Source organism: Chiloscyllium punctatum, chromosome 30 (genome assembly GCF_047496795.1).
Source record: "Chiloscyllium punctatum isolate Juve2018m chromosome 30, sChiPun1.3, whole genome shotgun sequence".
Taxonomy (NCBI): Eukaryota; Metazoa; Chordata; class Chondrichthyes; order Orectolobiformes; family Hemiscylliidae; genus Chiloscyllium; species Chiloscyllium punctatum.
This window is the reverse complement of record NC_092768.1, coordinates 24,560,367-24,585,531: the sequence shown is the minus strand read 5'-3', so window position 1 is coordinate 24,585,531 and position 25,165 is coordinate 24,560,367. Positions and strand designations below refer to the sequence as shown.

General features: G+C 45.0%; 1 protein-coding gene and 1 long non-coding RNA gene across 3 annotated transcripts; one reads left to right on the top strand and one right to left on the bottom strand.

The window, feature by feature from the left end:
• Positions 1-5,546, bottom strand: LOC140455292 (uncharacterized). 2 transcript variants are annotated; one of them, XR_011952814.1, is made up of 4 exons: positions 5,359-5,546; positions 4,621-4,771; positions 2,122-4,247; positions 1-1,474 (listed from the first exon to the last, which is right to left on the bottom strand). It is a non-coding gene; the product is annotated as an uncharacterized lncRNA (long non-coding RNA). The 2 variants fall into 2 exon arrangements; XR_011952815.1 differs by lacking the exon at positions 1-1,474 and having other exon boundaries at positions 1,581-4,247.
• LOC140455291 (zinc-binding protein A33-like) lies at positions 5,416-24,029 on the top strand. Its single transcript, XM_072550039.1, has 6 exons — positions 5,416-5,826; positions 5,929-6,024; positions 6,118-6,351; positions 6,858-6,880; positions 7,593-7,708; positions 23,422-24,029. Exons 1-6 carry the CDS (start codon positions 5,416-5,418, stop codon positions 23,970-23,972), a joined length of 1,431 nt encoding a protein of 476 aa, XP_072406140.1. The 3' UTR covers positions 23,973-24,029.
• The last annotated feature ends 1,136 nt before the right edge of the window (positions 24,030-25,165 follow it).

Sequence of the window (25,165 nt, the reverse complement as noted above, 5' to 3'; positions counted from 1 at the left end):
TGGTTTATTTTCTGTGTTTAAAGATGGCACCATCATTGACAACATTAAACAACATTTTTCACTGTATTTGTTATTAATATACCTGATAAGAAATCAAATCAAATCAAATGACCGGCCTGTGTCATGTTTCTGGTCCATTGGTCTCATCAAGGTGTTTGAGTGCAATTGGAGTGAAGTCAGCTTAAATCTGGCATAGATCTGGACAAATTATCCTGTATTTTTTTACTTATTTAATTCTTGCAGTCAGATTTTCCACTACAAAGTTAAATGATTAAATTTCTGGATGCGATGAGCTTGGATTTCTGATCTGATAATCACATTACAAGTTACTGCAACTTTTTTTGTTAAACGCAATAGCAATGTGCCTACACAATGGTTGTATTGTAACTTGAATCTGAAGTGAAAATAGCAGTCTTATATGCATTCTGTTGCTCATTTTGGATTGTATGACATTATTGATGTATGAATAATCTTTTATTCCTGTTGTGTCCCAATTCTTTACTTGGCTTTTTCTCCCTTCTTTACCTTGATTTGGCAAAACACCTTGCCCTTTATTTGCAGCTATCCTCTTTTGTTGCTGCTGAATGTTGAAATTTACCAAACTGGGAATCATCAACATGAGTTACAGCTGACCACTCTGAACAAACACATTTCAGCGTTTGGGTGACATAGACATTTCTTAACTTTCTCTATGACTATTTAGCAAGTTAATTTCTGTTGTGTTAATTAAAATAGTGCATGTGTTTAAACATTGTTTTTAATCATAAGAAAGTATTTAAGTATTCAGACTATTGAATTTAGGTGCTGGGATACAAAACATTGGAATACTGTGTACAGTTTTACTCACCCTGCCTTTGGAAGGATATTATGACAGTGGAGAAGGTTTAGAAAAGGTTTACAAGAATATTGCCTAGACTGCAGGTTTTGAGTTATAAGGAGAGGCTGGATAGACTGGGACTTCTTTCACTGGAGCATAAGACATTTAATTTTATAATAACACAAGGAGCATAATGAACCAAAGGTGTCTTCCTGTGGATATGGGAGTTCAAATCTAGAGGCATAACTTTTAAGGTGAGAGGAAGAAGGTTTAAAAGGGAACTTCAGGACAACCTTTTCACACAGGAGGTGGTGCATATGTGCTTTAGGACTGCCAGAGTAAGTGGCAGATGCAGGTACAGTTAGAACATCTAAAAGATATTTGGATAGGTACATGAAGAGAAAAGATTTACAAGGACAGGGACAAAACACAGGCAAGTGGACCTAGATTAGTTTGGGAAACTTAGTTGACACGGATGAGTTGAACCAAAGGGGCTGTTCCTGTGTTCTTCAACTTGATGATTTACTGCCTCAATAACTCTTTTGATTGTTGTCATCTTTTGTTCTTAAACATAGATTCTTGTTCAGTTTTGCTGCAGCATTTTTGATTGAAGACTCTGTGCCAAGCAGACCCGTGATCAGGATACACTTCCCCAACCTCAAGTAAAATATAACACAGAAATTTGAAAAGGCTGCATGTACAGTGTACTTTATCATGCTATAAACAAAATAATATATTATATTTGTAAGTCAGGGGTTCTTTTCACTGATGTGGTCAGTGATGAGAAAGAACATTAAATCAGAAATAAATGATTTTTTTAAACTCCATCAATATTCTGCAGAATAGATATTTTCATGGAGAGAACCATTATGTGTGGATGCCCTCATTAATACAATGAGTTGCACAACATATCCAATATAGATAGTCAAATCGGTCTTCACTGCAGTGTCACACCACATAAATGTAGGAAAGGCTAAAGTCCTGTATACTGTTTTAAAAGCATCATATGAGTTTCCTTCTTTTCAATTTTATGACATAATACCGACCTTAATGTAACAATATTTACATATTGACAACAACTAATGATTTATATATTTCTAACTATAAATAACAATATTCATAGACATGTGGAAATCCAATTCCACTTTGTCAGCGTTACTTTACCATGTAAGGACATTGCTGCAGCATGATGAGATTTCCAGTGAAGTGAAATTGACAGGCTTATCACAATTGCAGACATTAACCTAAAAATGATGCAAACATTCATTGGGCCAGGCAGCATGAGAATGGCACTTGCTCATTACCTGAGTCGAAACTGAAGAGAGCCAAATATCACAGCAGCAGCTGGTTTGCCTCTTCCCATTCCCTCCTACCGAAGGTAATTCAGAGTCTCCCTGCTGAAAACCATAACACCAAGAATCCCCATCACTATGAAGAAGGTGAGAATTTGGGAAGTCTGATGGTGGAAATGTTCATTCTTTTACTTGCTGGTGTGTTGCCTGATGGGCCATCCCTAGTTGCCCTTGAGAAGTTGGTGAGCTCTCTTCTTGAACCGCTACAGTCCATGTGCTGTAGGTAGACTCATAACACCCTGAGGGAGGGAATTCTTGAGTTTCCACTCAGCAACAGTGACAAGTTTCCAAGTCAGATTGGTGAGCGATTTGGAGGTAATTTTCCATGTATTTGCTGCTTTGTCATTCTAGATGGAAGCAGTCCTGGGTTTGCAAGGTGCTGTCCAATGCTGTTTGGTGAATTTCTGCAGTTCTGTTTGTCAATAGTATACACTGTTGTTACTGAGCATTGGTTGTGGAGGCAGCAGGGTATTTGTTGATGTAGGCCAGTCAGGTGGTCTGATTTGTTCTGGATTGTGTCAAGCTACTAGAGTATTGTTGGAGCTGCACCCACCCAGGCAAGTGGGGTGGGTTCCATCACATTCCTGGCTTGTGCCTTGCAGATGAGTGACAAGCTTTTGGGAGTTGGGAGGTGCATGACATCACACAGTATTCTGAGCCTCTGACCTGATCTGAAAGCTACTCCATTTATATGGTGAGGCCAGTTGAGCATTTGGTTAATGGTAATCCCTGGGAATTCAATGAAGGCATTGTATGTCAATGGGCAGTGGCTGGATTGACTCTCATTGGAGAAGGTCATGACTCGGCATTTGTGTGGCACAAATGTGAATTCACACCTGTCTGCCTTAGCTTCAATATTGGTCAAGGTCTTGCTGCATTTGTACATGTGATGTTTCAGAATATGCAGAGCCAGGAATAGTGTTGAACATTGCACAGTCATCAAACATGCCAACTTCTGACCTTATTACTGAGGGAAGGTCACTGATGAAGCAACTAAAGACATTCATGTTCATGTTCATCTTCCCATATGCCAGGTAACCAGTGGAGAGTTTGACGCCCTCCACCCCTCATTGCCACGGATTCCAGATTTGCTGGAGTTCCTTGATACCACACTCGATGAAATATGGCTTTGATGTCAAGGACTTTCACACTCACACTCACCATGCCAGAATAAGACAAACTTCTGGTAATTTATAGAACGTGGCATTTGTTACAATTTCCCTTCCAATCCCTCACCACTCAGCCCCCATGAGTTGCTCCATCACACTCGGGAGAAATGATTTGCTGACAACCTGGAAAAACTCTCCTCTATTCCTAATGAAGGGCTTTTGCCCGAAACGTCGATTTTCCGGCTCCTCGGATGCTGCCTGAATTGCTGTGCTTTTCCAGCACCACTCTAATCGAAGACTCCCCTGAGTCCAGTCTGAGACCCACTGACTGATTCATCTCCATCACCGTCATGTAGCGCCACCTCCCGCCTGTGGAGCAACATTACAGGCAGGAAGGTCCCCGTGTTCCTGCAGCTCACAGCTCACTCAACCCAGTCAGTCCCTCTCTACAATTGAGCTTCTATTTGTTTCTTCTCTCCCCCTCCCTCTTTCCCCCAGACTGAGACTGACCCCCATCAGTTTACAGCTGGCAGGAGGCAGGGGGACGGGGTGAAATTATGGGATGGATCTTTAATCCCGCAGATTGTCAGCGGGGCGGAGTTTTTCCCGCCGTCATTCAATCCCGGATTGAAGATGGGAAAGATCCTCTCAGTGAAAGTGTGGGTGAAAGTGTGGAGATGGGACATGGTGTCCGCATTGTAAAATGATACCTGTCCAACCTCACAGTCCAGAATCTTCCGGGATTCACACTCAGGGAGAGAAGGGTCATTCGTAGGGTGGGTGAAGCGGCTAAGTAACCACATCGTGGATACAGCCACAGAGCCCAGAATCCCATCTCCGGGGAATCAAATCTCTCCGGGGAGTCAGGGAGCGGCTGCTCTGTGTCTCCGAGTTTCACACTGGTCCGGCCCTCAGACAGGATGAGCCGGGGATGGGCTGTGTTCGGATCCAGAGTCAGAGAGGCTGGAGCTGGGGGACAGATCAAATAACACCGTCAGAGAGAGGGGCTATAGAGAGGCGGGGGGGGGACAGGTAGTGAGGAGTTGAGCGATGGAGGGAGTGGGATGAATGGGGACCCGAGATAAGGCGAGTCTGAAAAGGGAGAGTTTGAAGGAGGGGAGGGTCAGGGTAAGGGGAGTGAGTGAGGGAGAGTCACTAAGTGATGAGAGTTGGAGGGATGAGGAAGGATGGGTCAGGCGGATGGATGGGGAGGGAGGAAAGGTGAGAGAGAGAAAGGAGATGAGATTGAAAGGTGGTATGAGAGAGAGGGGTGTGGAGAATGAAGGCGAGCCCGGGGAGTGAGGAATGGGAGGGTTGAGCCAAAATAAATCAATTCACTCACCTTCCCAGAGCGCAATTCGACCGCTCCCACCCAGCTCCTCACTCCCCGCTCCCGCTGCTGCTGCTGCAAAATCAGTCTGCCTCCCGGTTGGAATACAGACACACTCTAACCTCACACCTTTCAGGCAGTGTCTGAGCTGAGATGCTACTTTCTAAAAATAAAACCGAAAGTTATCTCGGGACTGTGACTTGAATCAAGTTCTCGGATTTGCATATTAATCGACCGAAACCTGCAACCGTTTTAAGTGATTGAAAAGTTAACAGAAATCTAGGTTTGTTCAGTACATCGCAACATTTGTGTGACATTTACATCTTTTACAAAAAAAAATCTGCGTCCTGTGATCCTGCCCCATTCTGTCGATATCTAATACTTTGTGGTTGAAGGTGAGCGGGTGCAGTCATTCACACAACCCAGCTCAGTGATCTGGATCTTACACTGGGCTGCACCAGAGGGTTTACAATCGGCAGTGAGCTCATTCTGCAGCAAAATTCAGGGGGAAAAAATTCGCTCCCCGCCCATCTCCACCCCTCTCTCTGGCCCTCCTCAAAGGACAGCACTCTGTCGGTCTTCACCCTCGCAAAACCAGGGTTCAACTCCCTCCCCCTGCTAAAGTTGTGTTTCTTCTTCAATGTATAAATATATCGTTTCGTCCCTGTCAAAATATCGAGAGGATAAAATTTAAAGTAATCATTGCTGCAGAGAAATTCATCGGGAAATCGATGACCTGAAAGTGTTTACCTGCGCAGGAACAGTGAGACTGGGAACAGTTTGAATCAGGAAGTGCTGAGATCGATCATGACTTCCAGACAGCAGCTCCTGAGACTGATCGAGGAGACAATTTGTCCCATTTGTCTGGATTTCTTCACCGATCCGGTTACACTGGACTGTGGACACAACTTCTGCCGCTCCTGTATTACCCAGAGTTGGGAAAAGAAGGAGGCAAACTCCTGCCCGGAATGTAGAGAGGAATTTCCGGAAAGAAACCTCAGGGTAAATCGGGCCTTAGCGAATCTGGCCGAGGAGTATCGAAAATTAAAGCTGGATCCGAAAGAGAAGGAAAGTAAACCGCACTGTGAGAAACATCAGGAAGATCTGAAACTGTTTTGTGAAACTGACAAGAAATTGATCTGTCTGATTTGTAGAGATTCGCGGGAACACAGAGAGCACCGCTTCCTGCCGATTAATGAGGCTGTTGAAATCTACAAGGTAAAAGAGACAATATTTTATAAACTGCGCGTTTCATGACATATTCTTGATCTAACACCTGACCTAACACATCTCACTCTGCAATTTCTCTCCCAATTCTAGAATAAGCTGAAATCTTCCTTAGATTCTCTCACAGAGAAGAAATCGTCAGTTCTACAAACGGAACTGACCCAGAAACGGAAGATTTCCGAAGTGAGGGTGAGCTCTCCCTGTGCTGATTTTCTGGGATCTGGGTTAGTTTTGTTCCCTTTATCGCGGGACATTAATGAGGTTTCACATTTCATTTGGTAGGAACAGGCGAGCAGTCTGCAGACCCACATCACATCCGAGTTCACTAAAATGCACCAGATTCTCACTGAGAAAGAGCAGCGTTTACTCAGAGATCTCAGGGAAGAAGAGGAGAGGGTTGTAGAACCAATGGAGAAAAACCTTCGAGAGATTCAGGAGAATTTAAATTCTATTGAGGAGAAACTCTCAAAGCTGCAGAAACGGTTGGAGCAAAAAGATGACCTGATGTTTCTGAAGGTGAGGGATTGTATTCCAGGTAAGGTAATGGAAGTTTCACCCAGTTACAAAAAAAACTGATGATAATTGTTAAGTCATAAAGCAATTACTAAAACAAAATAGAATTAAATTGAATCTCTGACTGATGTTGTCACTGAACGAGCCGCTCTCACACCGTCTGCAGAAAGGCAAACCAACAGCCTCCCGGGAATGGGTTGTGATCTTGGTAGTTGATCGGTTATTATCTCCGTTTTCCCCAAGTTTAATTACCTCCTGGAACTCCCATAGTAATCCAGTTACAGCTCCATGTGGAGAGTGTGTGGGTGTGTCTGGTACAGTGGGAATGTGAGAGTCGCTGTGTCTGTGAGCGGGACTGATGGGGCAGTTCCAGTTTATTCTCCTCAATTTTCCTTCCTAAATGTATCACTTTACACTTCCGTGTTGTGTCTGCTCATTTCAGCAGCGTGTCTGTCTCCTCCTGAAATCTGTTACTGCCATCCTCACTGTTTGTGATTCATTCCTTTCAGGAGGAAGCTTGTCGGAAGAGAAGGTCGGACATGCTCTTTACTGAAACTCTGCGCAATTTGCTCAATAACTCAGGGACGGGTTATTTTGAGTTTATCCTTTTTGTTTGTATATTTCGCATACGAACTTGCTGTTTAATGTTTTGAGTGCAATACTTTACAGTTTAAAGAGCATCTCTAATGTCTCGAGCCGTTTCACAGGAGCTTTAGAAAGTGAATAAAATAAAAATGACACCAAGATATTAATGCAGATGATTGATGCAGGATTTAAAATATCTGAAAGGAGGAAAGAGGAATAGAGAGATGGAGAGGCTCAGGGAGGGAATTCCAGAGCTGAGGGTCTCAGCAGCTGAAGGTCCAACCTCCAATGGTAGAGGCGCAGGATTCTCAAAGTGTGTTGGGACCCATGGGTTACACAGTTGGCTTTTTGATGTTTCAATTTTTTGTCTCTGTTCGACAAGCTCTGTTTATAATACCGCAAAGGGATGGGGAAAATGTTTATCATCTCCATAGTGTGTGATGTCTCAGTTACTAATCTGTTCTCAGGACATTGACCTTTCTCTGGACCTGGGGCTTTCCAAACCTTATCCATGCATTATCAAGTTCTTTTTGGATCACTTATAAAGATAAGACAAACATTTCACTTTTTAGCCCATTCACTCAAACGTGAACAATGCTGAAAGCTTGAATATTTAAATAATTTCATAATGTTCTAATGAAGCAGCATTTCTAATGTCATCTGTTTAATGTTTACAGGATTCTCTCAGCTGCTGACGGCTCTCTGTCTCTCGGACAGCTCACCGGCCCTTTACAGTACATAGTCTGGAGAGAAATGATACACACCATTCACCCAGGTAAACATGTGCATTCATTTTCCTAATGATAGATCCAGTTGTGCAGGAGCTCCAAGGCCCAGTTTACATCTTCAGATCGATAGTTATAGAGTCATAGAGATGTACAGCATGGAAGCAGACTCTTCTGTCTAACTCGTCCATGCCGATCAGTTATCCTAACCTAATCTAGTCCCATTTGCCAACACTTGGCCCATATCCCTCTTCACCCTTCCTATTCACATACCCATCCAGAAGCCTTTTAAATGCTGTAATTGTACCAGCCTCTACCACTTCTTCTGGCAGCTCATTCCACACACTTATCACACTCTGCATGAAAAAGTTACCCATTATGTCCCTTTTATATTGTTCTTCTTTCACCCTAAACCTATGCCCTCTAGTTCTGGTCTCCCCTACCCCAGAGGAAAGACCTTGTCTATTTCTCCGATTGATTTTCAAACTATATAAGGTCACCCCTCAGCCTGCAATGCTCCAGCAAAAGCCACCCCAGCCTATTCAGCCTCTACCTATTGCTCAAAGCATCTCAACCCTGGCAACATCCTTGTAAATCTTTTCTGAACCACCTCACGTTTCACAACATCCTTTTGATAGGAAGGAGACCAAAATTGCACACAATATTCCAAATGTGGCCTAATCAATGTACTATGCAGCTGCAACATGACTTCCCAACTCCTAAACGCAATACTCTGACCAATAAAGGAAAGCATACCAAATGCCTTCTTCACTACCATGGAAAGTTTGGAGCTGGCATCTAGTGGCAGACAAATGGTGGGTGTAACTGAGAAGGGACTGGAGCAGGCACACAAGACTGAGTCCTGGTTGGAAGTGATGAGTTCTGTGGGGCAGGAGCAGGCAGAAAGAATGGGTCTGCCCGGGCAATACTGTTTGTGTATTTTGGGAAGGAGGTAGAAGCGAGCTGTGCAGGGCTGGGGGACTATCAGCTTGGAGGCAATTGTTTTGTGGGCAGATCCCCAGACGAAATGAGGTTGGTGACCATAGTTGACACAATGGCCTGATGTTCCATCATGGGGTCACAGGCTCGGGGCTGATAGGAGGAGATATCTGAGAGGTATCTCAGCTTCTGCAATGTAATGGTCAGTCTGCTGACTACTCCAGCACCACCCTGATCGCAGGCTGGATAACAAAGTGAGGGTTGGAGCACAGAGCACACTGCTGCCTCTCTGTCTCATCTGGAATTGGAAATAATTACTGATTTTGTTTCCAACTTCCACACCGCTCTCACCTTCATCTGGTTTATCTCTGTCTCCTCCCTTCTCTTCCTTGACATCTCTGTTTTTATTTCTGAGGATACACTGGCCACCAATATTCACAATGAACACACCGATTCCCACAGTTACCTGGACTGTCCAATCTCAGACCCAGCTTCCTGTAAACACTCCTTTCCATTCTCCTAATTACTCCGTCTCCAACGCATTTTTTCCAATGATGCCAACTTCAACAAAGGAGCCTCTGAAATGTCTACCTTCTTCCTCAACCGAGGATTCCACAGCACTGTTGTTATCAGAGCCCTCAGCCAGGTCCAACCCACCTCCCACACTTCAGCTTTCAATCCCCCCTTCCCTCCCACAACAGTGATAGAGTCCCCATTGTCAATACTTACATCAGAAGATCATCAAGCTGCCATTTCTGCCACCTCCAGCGAGATGTCACCACCAGACACCAAATACCTCCCCTCCCTTGTCAACCATTCCGTTTGGGACACCCTCATGACTTCCAATATTCTCTGACAGCCTCATGTCACCTTCCCCTGCAACTGCTGAAGGTGGAACATCTGTCCATTTACTTCCTCCCTTCTCAGTATCCAAGGGCCCAAACATATCTTCCACATACCTACTAGATTCTCACAATCTAGCCTACTGCTCACAATGTGGCCTCCTCTACATTGGGAATATGAAGAGTAGACCGTGAGATCACTTGCATTCTGTTTGCCAGAAAAAGACCCTGAGCTTCTAATTGCCTTTTAACACACCGCCTGTCTCCTGGCTAACATCTCTGTCTGAGGCTTGCTGCAGTGCTCCAGTGAAGCTTAGCACAAGGTAGAAGAACAGAACCTCATTTTCCACCTGCGAACCCTGCAGCCTTCCAGACTCAATATCAAATTAAATAACTTTGGAGTCTGAGCCCTCCCATGACCTTACCCCCACCCATACAGCCAGGCCTTGTTATCAGAGTCTGCTATTCCTCACCACCCATTGATCGCCACTAACAGTCTCCATCATCAGCTATTCATCCCCTTAGCAGATCATTATCCAATCCTTTGTCTGTCTAACTGCTCTTCTCTCTCTCTTTGGCGTCTTTCCCACTATCGTTTACTCATTACCACTTCCCACACCCAACCCTAACTTCTGCACAAAAACCAACGTTTTCCTTGTGACCATAGGTTCTGAGGAAGGTCACTCCATTCGAAATGTTAACTCTGATTTTTCTCCACAAGTGTTGCCAAACCTGCTGAGCCTGCTAAATATCGATCTGTTTAGCATAGTGAAGTATTACACAAGGCAGAGCTATTTATAATCTTCCGTAAGGGGAGGGTGAAAAGCCATCTTGCAGGTAGTGAGTCTGATAGAATCACAGAAGCCCTCCAGCATGGAAGCAGGCCATTCAGCCCATCAGGTCCAGACCGACCCTCTGAGCAGCATCCCACCAGGATCCAACCCCTTACCGTATCCCTGTAACTCCACATTTCCCATGGCTAATCCACCTAGCGTGCACTCCCCTGGACACAATGGACAAAAACTGCACATCTTTGGACAGCAGGAGGAAACCTATGCACATACAGGAGAATGTGCAATTTTCACACAATAACCTGAGGCTGGAATTGAACCCAGCTCCCTGTTGCTGTGAGGCAGCAGTGCTAACTATTGAACAACTGTTCCAATATTTAGAGTAATCACATTGATCAAGCAGTGAACCCAACGGCAGCTCCATGAATTTGATCAGAGGGCCAATTCAATGTGAAGATTCTGATTCAGTGTAATGTTCTTGGTCAGTTTTCCAAGGGTTCAGAGTGTGAGATGATGCTGGGTGATCCTGCAAGAGGAAATGGGTATCTGGAAAACTGCTATCACTCCCAGGTGAGGGAAGGCTGTAAATTGGGTTGTTAGGAATATGGGACGAAATGGAAAACATAGGAACAACGAGTAGCCATGTGAAAAATTAACTAAACTCCTGATAACAGGGAAATCATTACAGAGTAGAGTATGATAAATCAAGTTGTTCAAATATTGCCTGTGTGCCCACAGTATAGCCCAAAGTTTTTCTGAACCATTGAAGTGTTTTTGTGGAATATTCCCTGTTGTAATGTAGGAAATAATAGAATCAATCTGTGACCAGTGACCAGTGTAAAACTGAGCAATTAAACTGCATTTATTTTAATGCAAGAGCCCTGACAGGTTGGGAACATAGGATTCGGATATCATAGCTATTAGTGATGAAACATGACTTAGGACAGTGACATTTTTAATTAAGTATAACATTACATATGTACTTCAGGAGGATATTCTTGGAGTCCATCCAGGGAGGTTATATGGGTGTAACTAAGAAATAAGCAAAGGATGATTACCTCATTGGGATTGTAGTACAAGCCCTAAAATACATAGTGGGAAATTGGGAAGCAACAGTTGGGAGGACTTCAACAGCTGTAAGATTAATATTCTTGTAATGGTAGGGGATTATAACTTTCCAAACACAGTATGGAAATGTTAATGTGTTAAGGGCTTGGATGGAGAGGAATCTAAGTGTGTCTAAGAAAAGTTTCTGATTGAATATGTGGATGCACATGTTTTCCCTGGAGCTTTGGAGGCTGAGGGGTGACCTTATAGAGGGTTAAAAAATCATGAGGAGCATGGATATAGTAAATAGACAAGGTGGGGATGGGGCTGGGTGAGTGCGGAACCAGAGGCCATAGGATTAGGGTGAGAGAGGAAAAATTTGAAAGGGAGCTAAGGGCAACCTTTTCACGCAAAGTGTGGTTGTGTATGCAATTAGGTGCCAGAAGAAGTGCTGGTGGTTGGTAGAATTACAACATTTACAACAATTACAACATGGGTATATGAATACAAAAGGATTAGAGGGATATGGGTCAAGAGGCTAGATTAGAGTGGTGCTGGAAAAGCACAGCAGGTCAGCAGCATCTGAGGAGCAGGAAAATTGACTTTTCAGGCAAAAGCCCTTCATTAGGAATCGAGCTGTAGAGAGAGGAGGAAAACTTCTTCAAGGCAGGCATCCTTGCAAGAGGATTCACAGGAGGGTTAAAATCAACTAGGTAAAAACAAGGACTGCAGATGCTGGAAACCAGAGTACATATGAGTCAAGTGCTGACAAATAGGACTGGATTGGATTAGGATATCCGGTCGGCATGGACGAGTTGGACTGATGGCTGTTTCTATGCTGTACATCTCTATGAATCTATAACTCTTTAAAGAAAGAGCAAAACATGACTTTTGCTTGGGAAATAGGGCAGGGTTAATGACTGAGCTGTCAGGAGTGGGGGTACTTTTGGGCAAGTAATAATAATTCCATAATTTGGAAAATAGTTATGGAAAATGACAGACCGAATCTAAAATTTGTGGTTCTAAATTGTAGTAAGGATCTGAAATTTGATGGTATTAGGCATTAATTGGGGCAAATTGGTCACAGGTAGAGGGATGGTTGAAGCGTGGGAAACCTTCAAAAATGAGATAATGGGAGCTCAGAGACAGTATGTTCCAATTAGTGAGGAGGGCAAAATTGGTTGAACTAGAGAAATTGAGGCTCTGGTCAAGAAAAATAAGGAGACATTTGCCAGGTATTGGCAGCTGGAATGGAGTGAATCCCAAGAGGGGTATAACAGCAGTAGGAGTATATTTAGAGGGAAATCAGGAGGGCAAAAACAGAACTTGAGATAGATTTGGTGAATAGGGTTAAGGAGAATCCAAAGAGATTCCACACATACAAGAAGGGCAAAATAATAAGTAGGGAGGGAATAGGGTCCCTTGCAGATCAAAGAGGATGTCAATGTGTGGAACTACAGGAGATGGGTGAGATGGTAAACAAATATTTCATGTCAGGATTTACTGTGGAGAAGGACATGGAAGTTGGGGAAATAAGTAGGGATATCTGTTGCAGGTCTTAAAATACATGGTAAGGTCCTAGGGAGTGTTGCTGAACAAAGAGACCTTGGAGTGCAGGTTCATAGCTCCTTGAAAGTGAAGTCGCAGATGGATAGGATAGTGAAGAAGGTGTTTGGTATGCTTTCTTTTATTGGTCAGAATATTGAGTACAGGAGTTGGGAGGTCATGTTGCAGCTGGACAGGACATTGCTTCGGCCACTTTTGGGACATTGCATGCACTCATGAGGGGCAGCGATAGGCTAAATAGACAAGTCTCTTCCCTGGGGTGGGGGAGTACAGAACTAGAGGGCATAGATTTAGGATGAGAGGGGAAAGATATAAAACAGACCTAAGGGACAATGTTTTCATGCAGAGGGAGTACACGTATGGAATAAGCTGCCAAAGGAAGTGGTGGAGGCTAGTACAATTGCAACATTTAAAAGGCATCTGGATGGGTATATGAATAGGATGGGGTTAGGGGGATATGGGCCAGGTGCTGGCAGGCCGACTGGATTGGGCTGAGATATCTGCTCGGCATGGATGAGTTGGACCGAAGGGTCTATTTCCCTGCTGGATATGTCTATGAATCTATGACGCTATAAATCTGATCAGGTTCCGGGCACTTATTTGGCAGCACTTGGCCCATATCCCTCTAAACCCTTCCTATTCATATACCCTTCCAGATGCCTTTTGAATGCTGTAATTGTACCAGCCTCCACTTCTTCCTTTGGCAGCTCATTCTGTACACGCACCACCGTCTACATGAAAAAAAAATTGTCCGTTAGGTCTCTTTTATATGCTTGAACTTTGTGGGAAGCTGGGAAGAGATTGCTGGGCCCATTGTTGAGATATTTGTCTCATCAATAACCAAAGGTAAGATGAGGAAGACTGGAGGATTCTTAATGTTGTGCCATTATTTAAGAAACGCTGTCAGGAAAATCCAGGTTACTGATGAGCCTGACGCCATCTGTGGGTAAGTTGTTGCAGAGGATTCTGAGGTCTAGTTATCATGCATTTGGAAAGGAAATGATAGTCCTCAAGGCTTTGTGCATGGGAAACCTTAACTCGCTAACATGATTGAGATTTTTGAAGAGGACAGAAAGAAGATTGTCCTCATGCTCTGTCTCTTCCCTCACTCTCATACTCCCTTCCCCTTCTATCCCACAATGCCCATTCCTGTCAGTTCCCATTACTGTCACTCTCACCCTCAGCTTTACGCTCTGTTTCACTTCACTCTCCCTTCTGCCCCACACTCTAACCTTACCTCTCCCCTCCACCTGGCTCTGCTACTCCATTGATGTTCCCTCCATATCACTTCCCAGCTCTACAGCCCCATTACTCCAAATCTCACTTGTTAATAATCTCATATTGTCCTCTCCCACTTTACATCATCCTCTCTCCTCATATTTATTTTCACTTTCCCTTGTCTATCCATCTCCTCTGGATATCAATAATACAAGGCAATTCACATAAACACAATTAACTATAAAATAAAGAAATGTGGATGCTGGAAATCTGAAAGCAAACCAGAATTGACTGGAAAAACCCAGTAGTTCTAGCAGTAACTATGGAGAGAAAGCAGAGTTAATGCATCGGATCCAGTGACCCTCCTACAAAATTAGATAGTAGCTGGAAAAAGGTGGTATATATGCTGAAGACAGGGTGTCTAGGTGGGTGTGTGGGGGTAGAGTTTGTCAAGAAAGAGTGAGGGCTGTTGACACTGACAATAAACTCACCACCAGCCTTCTCTCTCTCCCGGAACAGAGAGCAGCCTTTGATTAGATTAGATTCCATACAGTATGGAAACAGGCTATTTGGCCCAACAACTCCACACCGACCTTCTGAAGAGTAACCCACCCAGACTCATTCACCTACGTTTATCCCTGACTAATGTACATGATACTATGGGCAATTAGTATGGCCAATGCACCTAACCTGCACATCTTTGGACTGTGGGAGAAATCAGAGTACCTGGAGGAAACCCACACAGGCCAATTAACAAGATACTCCTTTGGCTTAGGCAAAAAGCAATGCACAGTCCATTTCATGCATAGGGCAGACAACAATGTATATTCCTAACATGAAACCAAGGATTATCAGTGTGTTCCACTTGATCCATCCACACAGTGACCATAGCCAGCAGATAGGACTCCATCCACATGAGTCAGATGGTGGTGGGGCAGGGATCTTCCCTGCATCTTAACTTGTTTTGTTTTTGACATCTGTATCATATACAATGTCAAGAAATTGTCTACGGAGGTGCAGCATTGTGGGCCAATGACACAACAAGCGCCTCCTTCATTAGCAAGGAGGAAATCTAACACTAATTGATTCTGAAGCATCATTATTCAGGTCTCCTGTAGTTCTTTGTTCATTAGTTTCAACGCATGGGCAATTCAGTTGGCCAGTTTTTCGACATCGTATGCAAGGTCACCAAGCTGATCTAGGGCCATCTCAACACCCCAGCCAGGAATAAGGCCTCCCATCAACCTCGACAACCAGGTTGTTGATGGAAGAAGTCATGCAAGTCTCGTTTTGGTTTTCCTCTAATTTTTGTTCCATAGCGATTCACATATTAGTGGCTTTCCATTCATCATTTACCTTAGATGGAGGGTAAAAAGTGGTAAGGTGTGCACCAAAGCGCAGTGTCCATACCAGTGATTGCATAAATATGGGTAGGCTTTGTTTCTGCATAGCCAATGAAGCCTAAACAGAGTTCTGAGGGCGCACTTCTGTGAGTGAATGATGAGTCCACTCAGAGTGAGGGCTGAATCTCGTAAACAGTGGGTGTTATCAAAACTTTGGTTATCCAAGCGTATTCGCAGATTGAGAGGAGGAGTATGACCAGTGTCTTTCATAACATTTTTACACAGTACTTGCTTCACTTGCCCCATGTCGTGGGTACTGGACATTCTTTCAATGCACCATTCTAATAGTGGAATGCTAACATTGTTTCCTTTAGGTTTGTTAGTGCACTTCACACAGCGATGCACTTCTTCTACTGAATGGGTTTTGTCCTCACAGGTGAGGGGTGCATAAGTGGGTGAGTCTTATTCATACATTGTACATCAGAATGGAGACGAGTGAGCAGACAACACATGGATCGGGGTGTTTCGCTTGAGTAAAGAAACCATTGGAAATAGAAGGGGGAATTAGAGGTACATAGTATTTTTGGTCTTTCTTCGCCTTTCCAGCTTGTATTGTTAATAATCAGTAGCTACTGAATACAGAAGCTGTATAAAAGTATTTGTACCAGTAGCAGTAGGTTGGATAGGAGAAGGTTCCATCAAGAAGGTATAAGTTGACAGTGCCAGAGTAATAGATGCCTTAAGGTTCTCCGATTTCGGTACTGTGTTCAATACTACAATTCCTATGGTTCATTTTGGGAGAGGAACAGACAAACATTTCAAATAACAGTTTTCGGCTGATGGAGTGGATGAAGTTATGGAATCATGCCATCTCGTAACAACTGGCATCGATGTATTGTGAGGGTGACAATAATGTTAAAAGCGATGTTTGGATGTGCATTTTGAATCCCTTAGATGAGTTTCAGCTGAGCAGCTGCATCCATAGTTTCCAACAGTATAGGTGCAAGTTTCATGGAGCTGACACATTCTATCTTCAGGGGGACCAGTGGGGAAAATAATATTCATCATCAATCAAGCATCCTGAAACAGCAATGCCACTGCCAGTGTAGCTGTGATTACATTGGCATTCTAGATACAAATTGTTGGTTTTGTTTCTACAAGTGACATTGGGGCGAAAAGTTGGCATTCTCAAGTATAAAGAATAGTGTTCAGAATTACAATAAGGGTCACAAAATAGGTAGTGGTTTGCAGAGTGAGTGTTGTTAATTCCTGCTGTTTCGTGTCATCGAGGTTGTCTTGTCATGAGTGGTAAGAATGACGTCAGTGATAGTGATGTTGGTAGATGATGATATGGTCATCGGTGTAGGGGGAAGAGTCATTGATGGGCATCTAACGTGCTCATTGTTTCAGCATGTGGTATCCTCCAAACTATTGTTTAGATTGATAAACTTAATTCCTTTGACATTGTTCATACCAAAAAATGTACACACCACATTAGTCACTTCTCCATTTGAATCATTAACATGACACAAATTCCGTTCAGACACATTTGAGGTTTAGCCAATCAGAGATATGACAGATGGGCAGATTAAATTTGCGAACATGTACTTGGGTTGTGTTTTTGTTGGATGATTGCACTCATACAGGTAGACAACCTTTTATCCAAAATCCCAAAATCTAAAAAGCTCCGAAATCCAAAGGCTTTCTCGCAAAGTATTTTCTCATTAACAAAGTTGATTGACGTGCAAACAGCTAACTCAACTCCACACTCACTCGATGTGTGTCATTCAGATGCAACATGGGGGGATGTGGTCCAGCACTGGCAGGCTTCAATTCTGTATCAGGGCCTGTTTACTCACAGTAAGTCTGCTCTTTGGGAAGATTTTGAAAAGTTTCACTATCAAGCTATCACTTATTCTGAAACTCAAAAAATTCTGAATCCCGGATACCAGCTGGTCCCGAGCATTTCAGATAAAGGATTGTGCACCTGTACTAGGATTGTGACAATGATACAAGCTTTTAATCTCCTTTGTAGATCCATGTTGAACATCCTTCTACTTTTACTGCAGTTTCAGGTATCAGAAGAACCTTTCCAGTGAGGGCCCAAATTTTCTTGATTAAAGTTTTTCAATAGTATATAGTCACCAGTGTTGATATCTTTAAAAATTGGAGCTTTTTCTTCTTTCATCCCTGGTCCCCAATAGGCTTATTTGACCTGTTGATGATAAGACTGCAATGCTTTGGTGAGCTTATGTACCTGTGCATTTTTCCTGCCATGACATGCACATCAACAGGGTGCTGGGCCATCAGGGAGATGGTGCAGAACAGGCTCACTGGTCTATAATTACCTGGGTCATCTCTACTGCCCTTCTTGAACAAGACACAACATTTGCAATCCTCCAGTCCTCTGGTACCAAACCTGTAGACAATGACGACTCAAATGTCAAAGCCAAAGACTCTGCTATCTCCTCCCCAGCTTCCCAGAGAATCCTCGGATAAATCCCATCTGGCCCAGGGGACTTGTCTACTTTCACTCCTTCTAGAATTGATAACACCTGTTTGTAACTAACCTCGATCATTTCTAATCTAATATCTCGTACCTAATTTTTCTCCTCTACAATATTCTCCTTTTCCTGAGTGAAAACCGATGAGAAATGTTCGTTTAGCACCTCTCCAATCTCCACAGGGTCCACACGCAACTTCCCACTTCTGTCTTTGACTGGCCCTATTCCTACCCTAATCATCCTTTTATTCCTCACATACTTATAGAAAGCTTTAGTGTTCTCCTTTATTCTATTTGCTAAAGACTGCTTGTGTCCTCTCCTTGCTCTTCTTAAGTCTCTCTTCAAATCCTTCCTAGCTGATCTGTAACTCTCCATCACCTCATCTGTACCATCTTGCCTCATCAACACATAAGCCTCCTTCTTCTTCATAACAAAAGATGCAATTTCTGTTGTAAACCACCGTTCCCTTACCTAACCATTTCCTCCCTGCCTGACAGGGACATACCTATCAAGGATACGCAGTATCTATTCCTTGAACCAGCTCCACATTTCCATTGTCTGCATCCCCTGCATTTTGCTACCCCATTCTATGCATCTGAATTCTTGCCTAATCGCATTATAATTGCCCTTGCCCTATCGATAACTCTTGACCTGTGGCATGTACCTATCCCTTTCCATCGCTAAACTAAACATAGCTGAATTATGGTCACTTTCTCCAAAGTGCTCACCTACAACTAAATGAAACACCTGGTCTGGTTCATTAGATTAGATACCCTACAGTGTGGAAACAGGGCCTTCAGCCCAACCTATCCACACTGACCCTGCAAAGAGTAACCCATCCAGACCCATTTCCCTCTGACTAATGCACCGGCCAATTTAGCATGGCCAATTCACCTGACCTGCAAATCTTTGGAATGTGGGAGGAAACCAGAGCACCCGGAGAAAACCCACGCAGACACTGGGAGAATGTGCAAACTCCACACAGACAGTCGCCCGAGGCTGGAATCGAACCTGGGACTGTGAGGCAGCAGTGCTAACCACTGAGCCACCGTGCCACTACTTAACCTAGCACCAGATCCAGTGTAGCCTCCTGTCTTGTCGGACCTTCGACATACTGTGTCAGGAAACCCTCCTGTACAAAATGGGCAAAAACTGATCCATCTGACACACTGGAGTTATAGCATTTGCAGTCAATGTTGGGGAAGTTAAAGTCCCCCATAATGACCCTTTCACTCCTACCCAGAATAATTTTGCTAATCCTCTCATCCACCTCCCTGGAACTCTGCAGAGGCCTATAAAACACTCCAAGCAGTGTGACCTCTCCTCTCCTGTTTCTAACCTCAGCCTACACTGCCTCAGTGGATGAGTCCTCATCAAAAGTTCTCTCAGCCACCGTTATACTATCCTTGACTAACAAGGCCATGCTTCCCCCTCTTTTACCTGTTCTTAATGAAAGATCTAAACCTGGAACCTGCAACATCCATTCCTCACCTTGCTCTATCCATGTCTCCAAAATGGCCACAACATCAAAGTCTCAGGTACCTATCCGTGCTATAAGCTCACCTACCTTATTTTGGATACTTCTGGCGTTGAAGTAAACACACTTCAAACCACTTTGCTGTCTGCCTGTGACCCTGAAATCCTGTCCATGCCATCCCTACTCTCATCCTCCTGTGCACTGCAACTTCACCTCCGCTTCCCATCCCCCTGCTGAGCTAGTTTAAACCCACCCGAATAGCACCAGCAAATTTCCCACCCAGGATATTAGTACCCCTCTGGTTAATGTGAAGACCGTCCTGTTTGTAGAAGTCCCACCTTTCCCAGAATTAGCCCCAATTATTCAAGAACTTGCAACCCTGCCTCCTGCACCATCCTTGCAGCCATGTGTTTAGCTGATATTAGATTACTTACAGTGTGGAGACAGGCCCTTCTGCCCAACAAGTCCACACCGACCCACTGAAGCGCCACTCACCCACACCCATTCCCCTACATTTATCCTTTCACCTAACATTATGGGCAATTTAGCATGGGCAATTCACCTAACCTGCACATTTTTGGACTGTGGGAGGAAACCAGAGCACCCGGAGGAATCCTACGCAGACACGGGGAGAATGTGCAAACTCCACACAGTCAGTCGCCTGAGGAGGGAATTGAACCTGGGTTGCTGGCACTGTGAAGCAGCAGTGCTAACCATCCCTATTCCTTGCCTCGCTATCAAGTGGCACGGGTAACAAACCAGAGACAACAACTCTGTTTGTTCTAGCTCTCAGCTTCCACCCTAGCTCCCTGAAATCCTGCCTTACATCCCTAGCCCTTTTTCTACCTATGTCGTTGGTACCTACATAGACAACATCACTCACCTGGCCCTCTTGCCCTCATATCCACTAGTCATCATTCTCCCCCCTCACTCACACTTCCCCCCTCATTTTCTCTTTCAATCCATTCCCCTATCACTCCCCCACCTCAATCCAACTGCCTGACACTCACATCCCCCTGACTCTTCAATCACCTCACTCACCCCACACTCTCGGCCTTCCCACACACATCTCCCTTTCACTGTCTCCTCCCATCTCTCTTATTTGCCTCCTCTGAGTCATTCTCCTCATTTTCATTCCCCCTCCCACTCCCACTCCTTGCCAATTTCCCTCTCCTTTTCCCTGACCACCGCCTCTCATTTCCTCCACACTCACTACCTTGAAAACTGCCCACCTCTTTATCCATCGCATCACACTCTCCTCAGTCTCCTTGTCCCTATCCCTCACTGTATTCTTCTTGTCTCCATACATTCCCCACTCTCCTCACCCTCCCTCTCTATCATTCTTCCATGGATCTCACTCTCCACTCACTACATCACAGCAACATTCCCTCCTGATCTCCCACCCAACTCTCTCCTGCACTCACTGTCTCCCTTCTGCTCACTCACCCTACTCTGCCTACCACCCAACCTCACATCTCCCTCTCCCTCTCCGCCCTTCTGCTCACTTTCCATTCACTCTCCCCTCAACCTCATTCTCCTCCTGGTTTGTACCTGACATTAACTGTCACTGATCCCAAATGACCACGGCCTCACTGTGTTCTCAATCCTCCATCCCATTCACTTTTCCACATTCCCCACATCCATCCACTCCTCTCAATAGTTCAGTATTCAGTCCTCCCCTACCCTCCCTTCATTGTCCAACATTCACAATTCCCTTTCCCTTCCACCTCACTCTCCAATCATCACTCTCCTTGTCACTCCACCTCCCCCTTACACACGTGTTTCCCACTCTCTCTAATCTCCCTCCACATCAATGCCCCCTCACTCCCTTCCCCTCAATCTCACACCCTCTCAGCTCACTCTTCCCTCTTCCACTATCCTCTTGAGCACAGCTTTCCAATCCGGTCAGTCTACCCTCAACCTCGTTCTGCTCTCACCCTCTGCCTCACACTGCCCCTCACTCCTATCTCACATTCACCCTCCTCCTCCACTCCATTCCTCCATAATCACGCTGCCCTGATTACCCCCACCCCTGACTCTCCCCTCCCTTCTTGCCTCCTCACACTCCTCCTCCCCTTCACTCTTGCCTCCACTTCTCTCCCCCTCCACCTCGTCCTCAAATTCACTCACCTCCACATTCCATAGACTTGCTCAACCACTCTCTCCTTCCTTTTAAACCCCCATCCTATCCTCACCTCATCTTTACTCTCTTCTCCCCCTCACAGACTCCACCTCATCCTCCAATTCACTCACCATCAGTCTCCCCACAAAATATTACATTGTTAACCTCTGAGTTCCACATACATATGAATTCCCTGTACTCTTAACCCTCCCATCCCTCTTATATACCCCATCAACCTCTGTCACTCACTCTCCTTTCCCACTCACTCATCCCTCCCATGGTCAAAAGGAACCTGTCTTTCTCTGCTCCAGCTCAGTAATCTCTTCCTCCTCACTCTTACCTCCCTTTCTCTCTGCCCCTCACTCACCACATCTCCTCTCTTAACCCTCCCACTCACTCTCCCAATCTCCAAACCTCAAATGTCCACTTATTTTGCAGACGTCCTTTCCTCACCCTCTCATTCTATCCTGTCACTAGCTCTCCCCTTCCCCATCTTAAAGACCCTCCTCCCCTCACAAAACTTCCAAACCTTCATTCAGCTTCCAGTCATTCCCTCTTCTATCACTTCGCCCATCTCTTCACTCTCCCATTCCCTGCCCTGAAGTTAAAAACCTTCCCTCATATCCTCCCATGCTCTTATGATGCTTCCCTCCCTCTTCGCTAAACCATCCCTTACAAATGCAACCTCATTCTACCCTCCCTTATTCTCCCCATTTCCTTGTTGCCCTTCACTGTTGCTCCCCTCACATACCCACTCGGACCCACTCACATCCCCTCACTCTCACCCTCATTTTCCCTTCATCTTGTTATTGCACTCACTTCCCCATTACTCTTCTGTTCTCTCAATCTCCCCATCCTCTCAATTTCCCTTCCCCATTTTGTCACCCACACTCTCCTACTCACTCTACCCTCCGAATCCATCTCTTCCATCTTCCCTTCCAGTGCATGTCCCATCCCTCCCTATCAGTCTCTCCTCTCCCTGATGCTGCCCATGACCATATTGTTTACTCTCACTAAGCTCTTCACTCTCCCCTAGCTCTCCTGTGCCCCTCACTCTGCCCATCACTCTCCTATCGCCTTCCTGGCCCACAATATTTGACACTCCCCTATGCTGTCCCATACACCCTTACTCCCCCTCACTCTCAGTCTCCTTTCCCACCCCGGAATACTTCATCTCCCTCTACTTCTGCCACACAATCTGCCCCTCGCTCTCTCCTCACCATCTGATTTAGTTTACTCTCCCCAGTGCACTTCCCCTGTGCCCCTACCATCAAACTTCCCATCACCACAATTCCCCCTTCTTCTCCTCCTGCATCCCCAGATGATGCTGCAGTCCCCAACCTGCTCTCTTCCTCCCACTCTCTGACTTTACCCCTTCCCCTCACCTGATCGCTCAACCCTCCCATTGCTCACCTCCCTCTGAGCTCCTCCTCATTCTCCACACCTCTCTCTCTCTCATACCGCCCCTTCACCCTCCCCTCCTCTCTCTCCCACCTCTCCTCAATCTCGACCCTCTAGCCCACATCTCCTCACTCTCTCCCTCGCTTTAACCTTTCTCTCCCTCCTGCAATAGGGTTAGGGTTAAGGATTTGTTCTTCCTGTGCACTTCATTTCCTCACCCACTGCCCTCCAAATGAACCGTCTCACCTCCCTCACTCCTCCCTCCCCATCCCTCTGCCTTGCCCATCCTTCCTCCTCATTCCTTCATTCTCATCACTCACTGAACTCTCCCCCACATATAATCCCCTTTCCCTGACCCTCCCCTCCTTCAAACTCCCTTTTCTAAACTCGCCTTAACTCCCCTCCTCACCAATCCCCCTCCATTGCTCAACCCCTCACTCCCTGATCCCCTCACTCTCCCTGGCATCTCCCACTCTCCCTCTCTCTGACGGTGTTATTTGATCTGTCCCCCAGCTCCAGCCTCTCTGACTCTGGATCCGAACACAGCCCATCCCCGGCTCATCCTGTCTGAGGACCGGACCAGTGTGAGACTCGGAGACACAGACCAGCCACTCCCTGACTCCACAGAGAGATTTGATTCCTGGCATTGTGTCCTGGGATCAGAGGGATTCACATCAGGGAGACATTACTGGGAGGTGGAGGTGGGAGAGAAGATGGAGTGGGGTCTGGGAGCGGCCCGAGAGTCTGTGGAGAGGAAAGGGGGGATCAGACTGAACTCAGACACTGGATTCTGGATTGTGGGGCTGTTACCCGGAGATGGTTATTTTGCCTCCACTTCATCCTCTCTGATTCCCCTCTCGCCGAGTGTGAATCCCCGGAAGATCGGGGTTTTCCTGGACTATGAGGGTGGACAGGTGTCATTTTACAATGCGGACACCATGTCCCATCTCCACACTTTCACCCACACTTTCACTGAGAGGATCTTTCCCATCTTCTGTCCGGGATTGAATGACGGCGGGAAAAACTCCACCCCGCTGACAATCTGCGGGATTAAAGGGCACTGACAGATCCATCCCATAATTTCACCCCGTCCCCCTGCCTCCTGCCAGCTGTAAACTGATGGGGGTTGGTCTCAGTCACAAGTGGAGGGAGAAGTCAGATTAACATTCTGGGAATAAACCCTGTATCGGAACTGAGAACTGAAATATCAGCAAGGAGCTGTGTAGGGCTGGGGGAAAGGAGGGGGAGAGAAAAAAAAAACAAATAGAAGCTCAATTGCAGAGAGAACTGGGGAGAGAATGAGCTGTGAGCTGCAGGAACCCGGGGACCTTCCTGCCTGTAATGTTGCTCCACAGGCGGGAGGTGGCGCTACATGATGGTGTTGTAGATGAATCAAAAAGAGGGTCTCAGATTGGGCTCAGTGGAGTCTTTCCAAGGAGACACCAAATCATTTCACTGCAGGGTCACTGGGTTCTTTCAAGGGGGACTGGGCTGAATCAAAATAAAATGACAGACTGATCTTTAGACTCACCAATGCATATCCCACACATGATTTTATAACATTGAGAAACTGGTCTTGTTCTGCTCAGGTCTGTCAATATTGCCAATGATGTTACTGCTCTTTCATAAAATTGAACAATTTTAAAACCTCAGATTTGAAAGTGATGGGTGAACTGATCGTTTATGTCACGATCAGATAATCGTCTGGAGTCTCACTGAAGATGTTACCTAGTATGGTTTCCAAACTTCTGAAAATGAACCTTCCAGTTCACCGAGCAAACCTACATCCAATATCTAACCACGTTTAAAACCATTCAGTTGGTGCACACTGGAATGTAGATGCAGTCACAATTGTCACTTATCCCTGAGTTATTGCTCTTTCATCATTATCTGCAGTGAAATAATCCTTAAGTCACCCCAACGAAAATATCTTTGATAAAAATCATACAGCACTCTATGCACAGTATCTATTCAGATTGTGTCAGTGTTTATGTAATTATAATTTTTATTGGAGTACACTATCAAATTTGAAAATAGTTTCTTCAGTTAAATCAACATCTGCGATTCACTAGAATGAAAGCAAGGTTGTGAAAAAAATTACTTCATCAATAAATCCAAGAATCAGAGAGTAAACCGGTTGTCATTTTATTTCCAAATTTCTCCAAAATATGTATCCTTATACCTCACATTACAACTTCACCAGGATTATTTTAAAGTTCACTGTTTCGAGTTAGTTACCTGGAAATGATACCATATT

What these genes read in the sequence shown, in the direction of transcription:
- LOC140455291 (XM_072550039.1), top strand. Translation starts at nt 5,416, where the DNA reads ATGACTTCCAGACAGCAGCTCCTGAGACTGATCGAGGAGACAATTTGT. An exon ending in AGGCTGTTGAAATCTACAAG is followed by an intron (nt 5,827 to 5,928) that starts GTAAAAGAGACA and finishes TCCCAATTCTAG; the next exon opens with AATAAGCTGAAATCTTCCTT. An exon ending in GATACACACCATTCACCCAG is followed by an intron (nt 7,709 to 23,421) that starts GTAAACATGTGC and finishes TCTGTCCCCCAG; the next exon opens with CTCCAGCCTCTCTGACTCTG.